The sequence below is a fragment of the Anomalospiza imberbis genome, chromosome 1 (genome assembly GCF_031753505.1).
Source record: "Anomalospiza imberbis isolate Cuckoo-Finch-1a 21T00152 chromosome 1, ASM3175350v1, whole genome shotgun sequence".
Classification (NCBI taxonomy): Eukaryota; Metazoa; Chordata; class Aves; order Passeriformes; family Viduidae; genus Anomalospiza; species Anomalospiza imberbis.
The window spans coordinates 9,780,740-9,795,170 of record NC_089681.1 but is presented as its reverse complement, the minus strand read 5'-3'; the positions used below and the strand labels follow the sequence as shown (position 1 = coordinate 9,795,170).

Sequence of the window (14,431 nt, the reverse complement as noted above, 5' to 3'; positions counted from 1 at the left end):
CTACTGGACACCTCTGATCCCTGCCATAAAGTGCTGGCTCTGGGACAGGGCTCAAGCAGGAGCAGGGAATGCAGGGCCCTGGGGCAGGAGCCTGCAGGGGGTAGCAGACTGCTGCGGTTCACAGCTCACTGCAGAGGGGGAAAAGACAAATACACCTGAATTTGTCCAACTCCTCTTGCACAAACTGAGGTCTCGTGAGCCATCCTAAGACTTGTCCTCAATAATTCCTTAGAAGTATATGGAAGATAACTGACAGCACCAACACACTTGCATATATAAGACAGGTAAGATTAATGCTTTTAAAAGGAAAACAGAGGGTCTTGGGTGAAGCTGTAGCTCTAAAACACATGACTGAGCAGGGCAACTGAGGAAAGCCTGCAAGTAAGTGTGGCCCTGGGAGCTCCAGGACCACTGACATACAATGGCAGCGTCAGGAAGCATGTTCACAACACACCAAGCCTACCAGCTACCAGCCTACCATGCACGGGAGCACTTGCTGGTGAAATAATTACAGCAGCGAATCCACATAATAAAACATACAAGTTTTATTATGAATGATTGAATTCAAGTGATTCAGCAGTGTCAGCTGTATCTGACATCTTTCTGCAGCACATGGTATCCCTGTATATGTTCAGATCAGAGAGACCAGTGCTTAATCTGGCAGATCCCCTTGAGAAAACTTGATTCTACCACTTGGCCAAATCTTGTAATTTGTAACACACATGCACTAACTTGATAACTTCACCACTGGCCCACAGAACCCCACAAAGGCCCACTTCCCACTGCTACAGCTGTGACAGAGTCCACGGCATCACACAGATGTGAGAGACAGGGTCAGCTTATACCTGGCTAGATTTGCTCACCAGGTACAGCCCTCTGTTGTAACCTTGACAGAAGAGGTAACCCTGTCCAGCCAGCTTTACCACAGTAATAAAACTGAGGGATGAGACCAGCCTGAAAGGGTCATCAGCACAGGGGGAACCACACCACTGGCCAGATCACACCAAGTTGGTTGCAATCATCCTGTTTTTAAATATCCTGTGTGATAGCAATTCATTACAAAATTCATATGCAAATTGATACCATGAACTTTATACTGGGATTGCTTTGGTCCTTGCTCCACTGCCCCTGAGCTGCTACTATAGTTTTCTGCTTCACAGAGTTATTTCTCAAGATTTTGACAAATAAGCAATCTCATCACTACAGCCAAAAAAGGCACCCTCAGGGATGCCTCCTGCATCCAAGAGGACTTGTGACTACAAGTGTTTGCAGCACCCAGGGAACCATCACAGTGAGCTTCCTACTGACACACTCCTCAAATCCCACAAGTAGCTATAAACTCAGAGCAACTGCCTTAACTACTCCTTGCTAATTCTTTCACCAGTCTAAGTCTTTGCAGGGACAGAAAGACAACACCAAGCTTAGCAAAGTCAAAGAAAAAGAAGATGAGCAACCTTCAAGTGAAGCAGCAGTCTGAAGAGTAATCACATCCCTGCTCCAGCAGACATGATGGCATTGGCCATGCAAGCCAGGAGAAAGCAGCCAGAGGACAGTTCATCCAGAATGAGATGTTTGCACAGGAATGCTCCAAGCCCACATGAAGCAAGGCCATTTCAGGGTCCTCCTCTCCAGATCTGTTCCAATCATGGCACACACTGTCAGCCATGCAGTCTCTTCACTGTCTGTGACACACATCACACACATCACTGTAGAGGTTTCCCCCAGAGACCCACCTGTGCCTGGCATCTGAGGCTTGCAAGAAAGGAGCAATAGTGTTTACACTCAGAGACACAGCACCATGTGGAGAAGGCCTTTCATTCACAACAACTACAGGCTGGTTACACTAGCTTACAGCACACAGAGGGTGGCTAATTTGAGCACAGCATTTATTTTAACCATTGAGTGCTAGCTAGCCCAGCCCCCCAAAATTACAGGCTATCACACATAATAGAGTGGTGCCATTCAAGAAGTGCAAATTTCCCCCCAAAACTTACATGGAGGCTGTTTAGTGACCTATACTTAGTGCCAGGCCTGCCAGCTGCTCTCCTGTCCACTGGCCCAGATAAAATGAAGAGGGCAAGTTTAAAGCACGGTTTTGCAAACACCAAAGCTTGAACAGGAACACACAGCAGTTTCAACTCAAAACTTCAAACAGCTGATGCCTGCTGCACTGGAAAAGCCTGTTTTCTTGGAAATCTCATGAGTGGGGAAGCTTGTGGAGCAGTGGGCCAGACAACTCCAAGGCAAGCCAGCTCTAATCTCCCTTCCCAGCTGCGTACACAGAGAAACAGCAAAACACAAATGCCAGAGGAAAAAAAGGAAAGCTCCAATTATTCTCAGACCACAAGAACAACAATGTTTAAAAGCAAAGATGCTGTGAGGGCAGCAGAAAGGAAGACCTGTCCAAAACAGTCAACTGAAGAAGAAATTATGTTGTTTTAGGCAGCAGTCACTGTGGCAAGACAAAAAAGAAATATGCTGTATGGCTGGTTCTGCCACAACGGCACTCAGATCTGGTTTACTGTTTCAAGTGTTTTTCAATAAAATCAGAAGTAAAAACTGTCAAATACAAAAATTGTGCTTAAAACCCATTCTCTGTAAATTAGCTTTCCTTTAGAAAGCAGACTTACAAAAAGTAATACTGGAAGGAGCATGATTTGCTCCTCCTGGGATTATTATTCCTTAACTGTATTCACAGCAACAAGGCTGACAGTGAATTATTATTTTTTCTTCAGGGTGATGAACTGATGAGGACAGTTTCCCTTTCAGATCCCTGCAGAAGGGTCAGTTTTATACAGTTTGTAGCATTCACATGATTCCAGGAAAGATTTTTTTTTTATTTTTAAAAACCCCAAACAAATGCAGTTTTGTCTTTCCTCAGCTTGATTCAACTGTGATATTGCCAAAAGGACTAGAGTAGTATCATGTCAAAGCAGGAGTATTTTATTCCTGTGGCCAGCAAAGCACATGGGTCTGTTTCTCTGTGACAGAGACCTTGGCTAAGCATTTTTGGCTGGAAAGAAAAATGTATTGCCCTAAGAGAGATGGACATACAGATACCCACAGTACACACCTGAACCTCCTCCAAAGTCTTCAAGTGTCACAAATTACAATTTTGCAGATCTCTTCTTTTCAAAACAAAGAAAAGATAAAAAGGAAAACATTTCTTGATGGTGCAGAAGGAATATCCATAGGAATATCACACTGATACATTCTACCATGCTAGCCAGCATGTTATGCAAAGTTACAAAACATTACTTGTCCACCAAATAAAGCTGAGGGCTGTCTCACCTGCCTGCAGGTTTCAAGTCTCCTTTCCAGAACACTGACAACTCACGTTAGGCATAATCACAATGGTGCCTCACACAAGGAGTGCTCATGTTTGCTCATCAGTGCAAAACATGCCATTTCCCAGAGTTTTCTACTCATTCTCAATTCCTGTTCTCACAGAGCCCCAGACTGGGTAAGGCTGGAAGGGACCACACTGGGTCATCTGGACCAACCTCCCTGCTCAAGCAGGGCCATCCCAGAGCATATGGTACAGGATTATGCCCAGACAGTTCATGGATATCTCCAGTGAGGAGGCTCCACACCCCCTCTGGGAAATCTGTGCCAGTGCTTGGTCACTGCACAGTAAAGAAGTTCTTCCTGGTCTTCATGTGGAACTTCCTGGGCATCAGTTTCTGCCCATTGCCTCTTGTCCTGTTGCTGGGCACCAATGGGCAGAGCCTGGTCCATCCTCTGACACCTCCCTGCAGACACTGATGAGGTCCCCTCTCAGTTGTCTCTTTCTGAGGCTGAACAGGCCCAGCTCCCCCAGCCTTTCCTTGTAAGAGAGATGTTCCAGTCCCTGTGCTGGACCCACTCCAGGAGCTCCATGTCTGCCTTGTCCTGAGGAGGTCAGAACTGCATACATCACTCCAGGTGAGACTCCAGACATCACTCCAGGTGAGGCTGAGTAGAGGGGCAGGATCACTTCCCTGACCTGCTGGCAATGCTACTCCTAACACACCCCAAGACACCACTGGCCTTGGCCCCCAGGGCACTGCTGGCTCATGGACAGCTGCTCTCCCCCAGGTCCTTCTCCACAGAGCTGCTTTCCAGCAGGTCAGTCCCCCGCTGGGCTGGTGCCTGGGGTTGTTCCTCCCCAGGTGCAGGACCCTGCATTTGCCTTTGCTGAATTTCAGACAGTTCCTCCCTGCCCATCTCTCCAACCTGCCAAGGTCCTTTGGAAGGGCTGTAATTTTTTCCCTTCAATCCCTTCCCTCCCAAAAGAGATTTAATTTCTTCACCAACCTATATAAAACTTGTTGCTATAAATTGTTTCCCTAAGAAGAAACATTATTTATTATGCTGTGATTATTCAGATTTTACACAGTACACATACCTAGATCCATTAGGGTACACATTAGTACAGAGCAAGGGGAGTTCATCTCCCCACCACTGGTGTGGAGAGAGCCCAGTGTGCAGAGTCATTTCTGATGGCTGTATGAGGAGGCAGCATGGGTAGCCCAGATGCAGGTTCTTCAGCAATGTCCACTGGGATCCATATGGATTGCACCAAGTTGCCCACCACAAACCCTACCTGAGTAATAATTCTCAGGAAGAGGGAAGCAGCACAGAGTGGAGAGCAAGAACCCTAAAACAACCAGGTTTAAATCAGTGGCTTGGGCAACTGGTTACTGGTAATGAAACAGCAGAGTTTTCACTATATAAAATTTATAAATTTATTTTTTTGTAAAAATCCAAAGAGCACGAAGACATCTCACTCAAAATACTGGTAAATCAAACCACACTTAGAAAAATGAAAGCTGATTTTATTATCTTATCCACAGCCAATCATTTGACATGAACATGCATACGTAATTTTGCTACGCACACACCACAGTTTAACGTTAGTTATTAAAGGTTAAACATACAACATACATCCTTACAAAAATGAGTCAAAATGCAAACGTAACTTTTAAACAAAACAGTTTTTACTAATTTAAAAAAACTTTTGTGTTGGGTACCATTTTGTACAAACACAGTTAATTTAAACAAATCTGCTTTTAGTTTCCTTATGGTTGCACATGAAAATAAGCTGCAATAGAAAATGAAGTCATCAGAGATTTTTAAATAGCAGAAGTAGGCAGTCTTGCCATGCAGAAGAAGCAATATTAAATATTAGTTTTTCAAAAAAAGAAAAAAACCACAAGTTTAAAAATATTTAGTTCAAGTCACAAATCTTTCCCCAGTACAGAGAAATCCAAATGCAACGTATAATTAGCTGCCACTTAGGATGGCTATTCTGAAAAGTAGAAATACTTTCCAGAATTGATAATTTTCATTGATTTGGCACAGAAAAGAAGTCTGAGCTTACTTAGGTACAAGAAAGTGATTAAAAAAAGAGTAAACAGGAAGAGAGAAAATAAAAAGCAAGAATGAACGAGATAGTAGTTGCAATCACTAAAAAAAAAAAATCTGTGCATCTCAGTCATTGCAGAATACTGTCTACAGCAGGTGCGAATTCCAGGTAATTGTTATTGCAACATGGATTTAATTTGCTTGGAGGTAGTCTCATCATTCAAATGCTTTGTTGTGTACCTAAACACAGAAATAAAGTCAAGATGAACAGAAATGCTATTTCACTTTAGCTTACAAATGTGTAATTTCTTTGTTTATGCCTCAACCTGACTGTACCAGAGCAAAACCCTCAGCCATGGATCATCACCCACTCCATGGTCACCAAGAAGACAAGTCAGACATTCTGATCACAAAATGATCTTGCTAACGAGAACTAGAATCTAGCAGCCTTGCACCAAGGGGAGCTCAAAATAAGCCCCAGCTGGACATTGGCTTTCACAGTAAGCTCACAGTACCACTTGTGACAGATAATTATCCATCTGACTAACTCTGAGGGCTCTGCTCACAGGAAAAATCTTCAAATAAGACAGCTTGAGAAACTCTTCTTCAAAACTTCCAGTGACCAAACCTTCCTAGGATCCCTCAATGACAATGGATTTAATCACTTTTCAGCCTAATTGCCTGCTTAGTTAAGTGACTGTGCTGCTAAAACTGAAGAGCATATACATGTGCTTACTTCAGCTCCTTCTCCTTTCAAAATTCTCTAGGATAACAGCACATTTTTAACTTGATAAATATATAATTACTTTTTAGTTTGGAAGTTAATAATACTGTAGATTTCAGCACTTTTTGGTAATTTATACTTTCAACAAACAAGCAGCCTAAGGTTTTCTGAAATCCTGAGAAGTTATTGCACTTGGTATTCTGCCCAAGTGAAAAAGCTGAACATGACTACAATACTCAGATGAATTTGAAATTACAAAGAGCTGATCGCCCTCCAAAATCCTGTACCACCTTCCATCTGTTTTTGAAACACATTATCAGTCTCTCAGGAAAACACAAGGACTTCTCACTCCTCCAGAATCAAAGACTTAGATTTGGACTTAATTTGTCACTATGACATCTTGAATCTGTTTTCATCACATGAGCACACAGCAGCTCACCCCTGCATCTCTTCCTAACAATTCCAAACATGGTTTAGAAAAGATTTAAATATCCTACCCAGAGAGTAACCAAATGTACAAAACCAGGACTGTTACAGCATCCATGCATGGAAAGGGTTAGAGCAGGGAAAGCACAGCTTGAGAGGATGGACTGGATTTACACCGCTAACCACAAAGTTCTTTGTGTTATTAACCAAAAGTTAATGTCACTGCTTAGTGCAGTGAGCACCTGAACTACACCTTCCATGTACTTTCATAGTGTCATCAATGATGGGGAAAACTAGCAAAAACTGGTGATCATGGCAGCTACAATCACAATAAACTAGTCAGAAATAAATTCTAATGCCAAATTTTCCCTCTGGAAGCCTCTGTTTTTACTGATCACCATCTCAAAGACTGATCATGTTATGGAGTTCAGAGATGAACATGATTTTAGCATGGAAATAATCACATGAAGTTTCAAATTACGCATGGATTTTTAAAATTTTAACTAATAATCTGAACCAACTTTGCCAAAGAGCCCACCTACAATACTACACTATTTAACTCCTTACCACATCATGATACAAAAAAAAAAAAAAAAAAAGAGGGCAAATGAAATTAAAGCAGCTTCACTACAGATAAGGAAAACAAACCACAACTGCACAATTTCAGACAAGACAAACTAAAGCTTCCGTATTCCAAGCAAGCCCAGGAGTAAGAGCACCCAGTTACAGTTATTTGTTACCAACATAATGAGGCTTTTCCAAGCAAGGACAAGAACACAGACTTCATCTGCCTATCACATTTTTGCACTGTTTGCCACTCCTTCCATGCTGGACACCCACACAACAAACATGTGACTGACTATAGATACAGCTTTACAACACAAATTAGCAGGTTTTGGATTAATATACTGAATTATTAATTTTTCTTTACTTCTCCAATTAACGTGGCAAATTCTTGTCTCATCTATTTTACAGCAGAGACTCATGCCTTTAGTTCTTTCTGAAAAGAAACAATTTCTAGTTACTTACCATGCCATACTGACTCATTCTTAACCTGCATGCATGGAAAAGGTTATCTTAGAATGAGCAACTGCAAATTCACAACCTTGTTGAAACAGAGGCTTCTTCACACATCCTTGTCTCAAGACACTTTAGAAGAAAAGCCTGCAGTAATTACATTCACCTTTCCCTGTAACAGTCACTGAATACTTTGCTGTAAAGAAAATGCTCTGGACAATTCATGAAAATTCACATCAAAACATTAAAAAAACCCAAGAAACAAAAAGGAGTACCTGAGAGCATTTAGAAGGCCTTCTACACTGTTAGGAGGCTGGTCTTTAAGAACTTTGATGCATCCCTTCATCTAGAAGTTAAAAAAATTACAGTTTTTTCCACGCTAATACCTTCTGAGTTTACAGGAATGTTTTATATTCAATATGTAAAAGATCAAAAATTAGTATTTAAAAATAGCAGCAATGTAGAGATATTTTCTGGATATTAGAAAGGAATTAAGCTTTCAGTATTACATCTTCCTATCACAGACTGGCTTAGCTACTTAAAAAGCTGCATCAAGTGCATCCTCAGCAACTTTACTGATGACACCAAGCTGAGTGGTGTGGCTGACAGTCTGGAGCGGAGTGAAGGCATCCAGAGGGATGAAGATGCTGGACAAGCTGAAGAGGTAGGACCTGTGAATTTCATGAAGCTCAACAACTCCAAGTGCAAGGTCCTGCAACCCCATCCCAAGCACAAACACACGCTGGGCAGGGAATGGACTGGGAGCCCTGAGGAGAAGGGCTTGGGGGTGTTGTTGGATGAGAAGTTCAACATGACCCAGCAAAGTGCTCTGGCAGCCCAGAAAGCCAACACTGTCCTGGGCTGCAGCAAAAGAAATGTGGCCAGCACAACAAGTGAAGTGATTCTCTACGTCTGCTCTACATCTGCTCTGCTCTTCTAAGACCCCACCTGGACCAGTTCTGTGTCACCAGCAGAAAAATGACATGGCTGTGCCAGAGCGAGTCCAGAGGAGGGTCATGAAGATGATCAGAGAGCTGGAGCACCTTTCCAGTGAGGAAAGGGTGAGAGAACTGGGGCTGCTCAGCATGGAGAATGCTCTGGGGAGATCTCAGAGCACCTTCCAGTACCTAAAGGGGGCTACATGAGAGCTGGAAAGAAACATTTTACAAGAGCATGAAGTGATGAGGGAGAATGACTTTGAACGCTGTGGCTGCCGCATCCCTGGAAGTGCTCAAGGCCAGGTTGGGCAGGGTGTTAAGCAACCTGGTCTAGTGGAAGGTGTCCCTGCCCATGGCAGAGGGGCTGGAACTGGATGATCTTTAAGGTCCCTTCCAACCCAAACCATTCTATGATAACTTTAGCAAATGCAACTTTCAAGTTCTGCTTTACTGACCTTAAAAAAAAAAAGGAACTGTGAGCAAAAATACACGTTTATCATAAATCCATCAAGAATTATTACATTCAGCCAGTGAAATAATGACCAACTGTAGTTAATACAATGGGATAATATTCCCTTTGAAATAACCACAAAACCACAGAGTAACAGCATGTATTCCACAGGCTTACTATGAAACAACAGTAGAAAGCTAACTCAACGTGTGGTGGATGGTGAACTGAGCTATTCACCAGTCAGTGAGGAATAAGCCAGGGGCCATTGTTACTTTCTGATCTGGATCTTTCATCACAACCACTGCTTACAAGTATTTCTAGACACTACCTGAATTACATAAATCAGATTCTTCATGACCCTCTTACTTGTCCGAAGGCCTTGTTTGTATTTCTCACTACTTAAATATACATTTTTGCTCACAGCTACATGTTTAGCACCAACCCAGTGTATACATCTGCTACTATAATCTGCAAGACAGAAAAGGAACCTACACACAATTTAAATACTCCGGAGATTATTTAGCAACACTAAACTTACATCAATTTTTGAAGTTTTGGCAAAAGCGCCCACCGGATGCACGTGGTCATAGAGTATGATGACACCCACCATTACCCTCAGACAGAATGATACTGTTTCCTCATTTGTAAACCTGCTTCTGTATTCACTGGAATTTAAAAACACAGCTTATTATCGATGAAACACAAGGTAACAGTAAATACTAGTAACACCCAAATTAAGATTAAAGAGAAAAATTCTACTATAAATCCTGAGAGAAAAAACAAACAAACCAACCCAACCAAATCCAGCAACCCCAAACTTTTGAGAGTTTTCTTTATTCCTTTCAATAACCTGCCAAAAGTCAGATGATTGTTTAGAAAATTACTTGAAGACTAATAAAAAGTCTCAAACCTAAACCAATCAGGTTCTTTAAATTTAAAAAAAAATTAATTTTTAAAGTATTAAAACACTACATACTAACTTTGTCTCCAGTGCTTCCTACACTTTTCTCTGTGATCTTCTAAAACACACCTGAAATTCTGACTTAGAAAAAAAAAAGGGCAGGTGACTGGACAATCTTTAATTGCTTTTTTACTTGGAATAGTCCATTCCTCAGAAGAGTAAGAGTATAAATGCTTGGAGCTCTTAGTGTACTCCAAAACAAATGTCCTGTGGTATTTGGACAGAAACTTATTTAAAAAGACATGGCTCATGCTCCAGTAATTTTACCAATAGAAAACTATTCAGAATACAGACTAAACAGATTTTAAAAAATAACCAAAGATTAGTGTGACTTTGGTCATACTCCCAGTGCCTCTTAAATAAACAGAAGACAACTGACTGTCTCCATGCCTAGAAGTTGTCTCTAAATTCCCCTGAGAAGAGCACTGTCATTTTATTGGAGCAATCAGCCAGGCCAGTCAGCAAGGACACAACACCCAGAGCATTGTCCATAGCCCCTCTTTCAGGAGACCCTAGGCAATCATGCTCAAATAGCCCATTTCTCTGAATAATACATGAGAAAACCACTTATAAAGAGTGCCAAGAGGTTGTCTAGCTTCCATAGCCATTCTATTTTTAAATATTAATATGTTCAGAAAAGTAGACCGCACGATTTCCATGGCTGGCAAAATGAAACAAGGTGGTTTCATGTCAGTGTAAACAACTAGGCTGGTAAAAAGGAAACATCACAGTTCCTAATTACTCCAATTATATTTCTTTCATGCATCAGAAGTCAGGTCTGAAACAGAGAGGTGACCCACACCCAACCCAAGCAGTGTTGGTACTCACGGGGTTTCCAGCATGACCCTGCACACACTGGCCATGGTGCTTAAGCAATCTGTTGTATTCTCTATTGGTAAATTTTTATTCTGCAAAAGAAGGTGAACAGTTTCCACAATTCAATTACTGTGAAATATTATACTACAAAACCCAAGTCAAATCAGTTATCTGCTGGCATAGCAATGTGGAGCAATTAAAACCATCAACACAACTATGGTAAATCAGGTAGTCTTGCACTGGTTTTTTTTAATGTTATCATATAGATTAGCAATTTACAGAGCAAAGGCTACCACATGGGTTTTGCCTGCTTGTTTGTAGCCAAGGAACTACACCCTTGGCATGACTGACTTTTGGAAAGTTTTGAAGGAATCATCATGTAACCTGCTCCTTCAAAGATAAAAATTTCTATAGCCAAATATATTCATCTGCTGTAATAGTGAAACTTAACATTGTGACAGACAACCATCACAAATAAATGTAAAATAAGACAGTTTTCTTAAGGCATTTCATGCATAAAGCAGAACTTGGAGGAAAAAAAAACATTAAAAGACAGATGTAATTTTGTATGTAATCATGTAATGTAAAATTATTTTCTACTAAGAAATAGTGAGCATTCTTTGCACATAAGCCAAAAATCATCACAGTTACCAGAAAGCAAGCACAGTACTTGCAGGGATTGGATTTTACAACCAATATTTATTTAGGTAGACAAGGATAAATAGGGATGATTTCAGTCAACATGCTGAAACACTTTTCCAATACAGGTTCCTTCTCTCTTTTGCAATAATGTATTATACTTGACTTTACACAGTGTAACAAGAGTCTTGGAAAAGAGAAGAGGAAGCTACATTTCAATTCCATTCAAGCAGAGAGAATCAGGCTGTTTCTCTTTCAATTTTCTGAAATTTCTGCTCTAAACCACCACCACAGTGCAGGCAAAATACCTGTCCCAGCTTGAGAAAAGCCATCACTGCTGATGTGACACTATCCATTAAATTTTGGGGATGCATACACAAGGTGCCTGGCTGGAGTCCCTAACTCTACAGCATCTGGGAAAGACACGTTACATTTTTTGAGGCTCCAAAGCCCAAGTTTTATTTCTAGATGCCAGATTAAGCTGGGTTGAGGTTGTGTTGCCCATTATGTCTGGCCCTGCAGTGCTGTGAAGCACATTATCCAAGCCATAAATTTGTACTCTTACCTCTGACACAAACTTTGTTGTGGCATCACTTAAGGTTTTCAACATTGGTGTCGCTTCAGCGTAAAATAAAGACATTCTGTTTGCCAACTCATTATTTACTTCATTTTCTCCCTCTGCCTAAAAAACAGAAGAGAGGGTTTAGTTGTTCTGTACATGGAGAAGAGAGGTGGTAGAAGAAGACTACATTTCATCTTATCCAAGGGTTACCTACTGGGACATTGTTAATCCTCATACGGCTCAGAGTTCTTCTATAGTAGCTGAAGTCATTCTGTATAGCAGGATTTGTCATCTACGTAGATATGGAAGCAAGAGAGTTGTGACAAATTCAAGATAAGTAAAGATGAGTCTTCATAAAATATAATACACCCAACAAGAAAATATTAAACTTCCTGAAGTGAAGCAAAAAGGCCTGTGACATGTTTGGAACTGGTAAGCACAACATAAAGCTTTCTCGTTTCCCAGATTCAGAACAAGCTCTAGCAGGAATGAGAAAAGGAACAATCTCCTAAATACAAGTTGGAAATTAGTAGGCTGAAAAAATTGCTTTGCTAATTTGACTCCAAGGATGAGACCAGCAAATTAATTATCATTTCAGCTTAGTTCTTTGTACATAGCAAGAAAATAGCTAGACTATGAGTGCACACAAGCTAAAAGCAGCAGCATTATCCCAAGAGATATGCCAAATTTGGGTGAAGAAATATGATTAATGTGAGCTGAAGAACAAGTGCCTAAAGCTAATATGATATTTCATCTGCTTTCCAGTTTAATCTAACTCCAGGTCACGAGAGCCAGCCAAGCATATTGGATATTTGAGTATCCACTGCACATTCTATTCCAGAACAGAACACAACCCAGATTGCTTCAGTAAACATACTTGGCTTCTTTTTCCAGCCCTTCTGATTACAAGCTCTTACCTTAAGCTCATCAAATCGGAGTGTGAAGTGAAGAATTTCTGCAAACTGCTTAGCGAGAGCCTGCTCTCGCTCCAGGTGCTGTGTTGGGGAATACGGAGTGCTCGTCAGGGCTCCCAGCAGGCCCCGCAGTCCTGCCTCTGCAACCACACGAGAGGAGTTTGCAACACACAACTGCACCTGCTTCTTGGATCAGTATTGGCTGCTATTCTGCATGCTAGACTTAAAATACACAGCTGCCAAAATACATGGTGGTTAATAATAAAGGGACTTGATAAATTGCTCATCTATGTGTCAACTGCTGTCATATTTACATAAAAATTGCTGTACAGACCAGGTCTCATCAGCACTGACAGCCACAAGAAAAAAACTTCTTGAAAAGTTCTACTCAAGCTTTGTCTGCAACATTTGTGTAGAACATATTTCAATAACCTCTGTTGGCAGACTTCAGCCTTTAGGAGAACACAGAATTCAAGAGGCATATAGCTGTAAGCAGAAGTCATACCTTATTTAAGATAAATTTATAATCCAGCTTCCTGTTCATCTTCTTGAGAAAAATCTCTCACTCATTTTAAAAAGCAGAACTTGCCTGCAACAAGTTTCCATGTTTTAAGTACATTTTTTTACAAACTATGCTAATAAGCTTGATTAAAAGTGAGATAACAACAGAAAGCTGGTGAAAAAGCAAGTCTCATAGGTTTTATCAGCATGGCCATCACATCAGTGAGTTTCAGAAGAGGCATGAAGCACCATCCCAAGTATTGCATGTGTATGAACCAAGATCAGGCATTTCCACATAGGAAATTATTTCTGGTGTTTATGAAGAAATAATACAGTCTCTTTTAAATACTCTTGGTATCAAAAACACTGACAGAATTAATTCCTGATTATTTAGTGCACTAATTTCCAGTCAATCAGCTGGTTACTGCTTTCCTGAGTTACTAAGGGAGTAGAGGAAGAGTAACAAGGATAATCCCATTCTCTCTCCCCTCTCAGATACCCACGGAAGCAAGATTGCTATCATCCAGTGTATGGAGGAATCTGTGCAATATGAGCTCTTTTCCACAAAGGAATTGACCTAGATGTGATCGCATCTGAATATGCCAAATATGCTAATTATGACAAAAAAAACCCAAATTAACACCTTTCCACTTACCTAGTCTTTGAGAAAATTCATAGAATTTCTTTAGTTTGCCTACTAGTGGAACAACTGCACCCCATGCCTTCTCTTGTAGCTTCTCATCATTTGGATGCTGTATTGCCTTAAATTAGAACGAGAGAGGAGAAAAGTATGCTTGGATTGGGAATAACTGATGCACTGCTGATAAAACAACCCCAAACAACAAAACACAAAAAACAAAACACCTATTCAAGACAATTGTTTGAAGAGCTAATAATTAAAAATCTACCTACTAAGAAGTTTTCAGCTGAGAGACAAGCATGTACTAACCCATGTCTGCTCCAAAAAGGTCTAAAAATTTGTGTTGAAAGTAAGCATCCTGAACAGGAAAACAACTTGGAGAGAGTATAAAGAAATGGTTAAAAATCAAGATAAGAAAATTTACATAACCACACCTAGTTAATTAAAATTAACAAGTTAACTGTGTTTACTCCAAGCAAAAAAAAAAAAAAAAAAA

General features: G+C 40.7%; 1 protein-coding gene across 5 annotated transcripts in view; it reads right to left on the bottom strand.

Moving 5' to 3' along the window:
- Positions 1-4,796: 4,796 nt before the first annotated feature.
- CYRIB (CYFIP related Rac1 interactor B) overlaps positions 4,797-14,431 on the bottom strand; it is a 41,445-nt gene continuing 31,810 nt past the window's right edge. For all 5 annotated transcript variants that reach the window (XM_068181119.1, XM_068181105.1, XM_068181129.1 and 2 more), the window contains 8 exons: positions 13,951-14,056; positions 12,798-12,934; positions 12,095-12,172; positions 11,884-12,000; positions 10,692-10,771; positions 9,441-9,567; positions 7,789-7,859; positions 4,797-5,586 (listed from right to left, as the gene is read on the bottom strand). In XM_068181119.1, the coding sequence (XP_068037220.1) occupies positions 5,523-5,586; positions 7,789-7,859; positions 9,441-9,567; positions 10,692-10,771; positions 11,884-12,000; positions 12,095-12,172; positions 12,798-12,934; positions 13,951-14,056 (780 nt within the window). In that variant the 3' untranslated portion in view covers positions 4,797-5,522. The remainder of the gene's footprint in view (positions 5,587-7,788; positions 7,860-9,440; positions 9,568-10,691; positions 10,772-11,883; positions 12,001-12,094; positions 12,173-12,797; positions 12,935-13,950; positions 14,057-14,431) is intronic.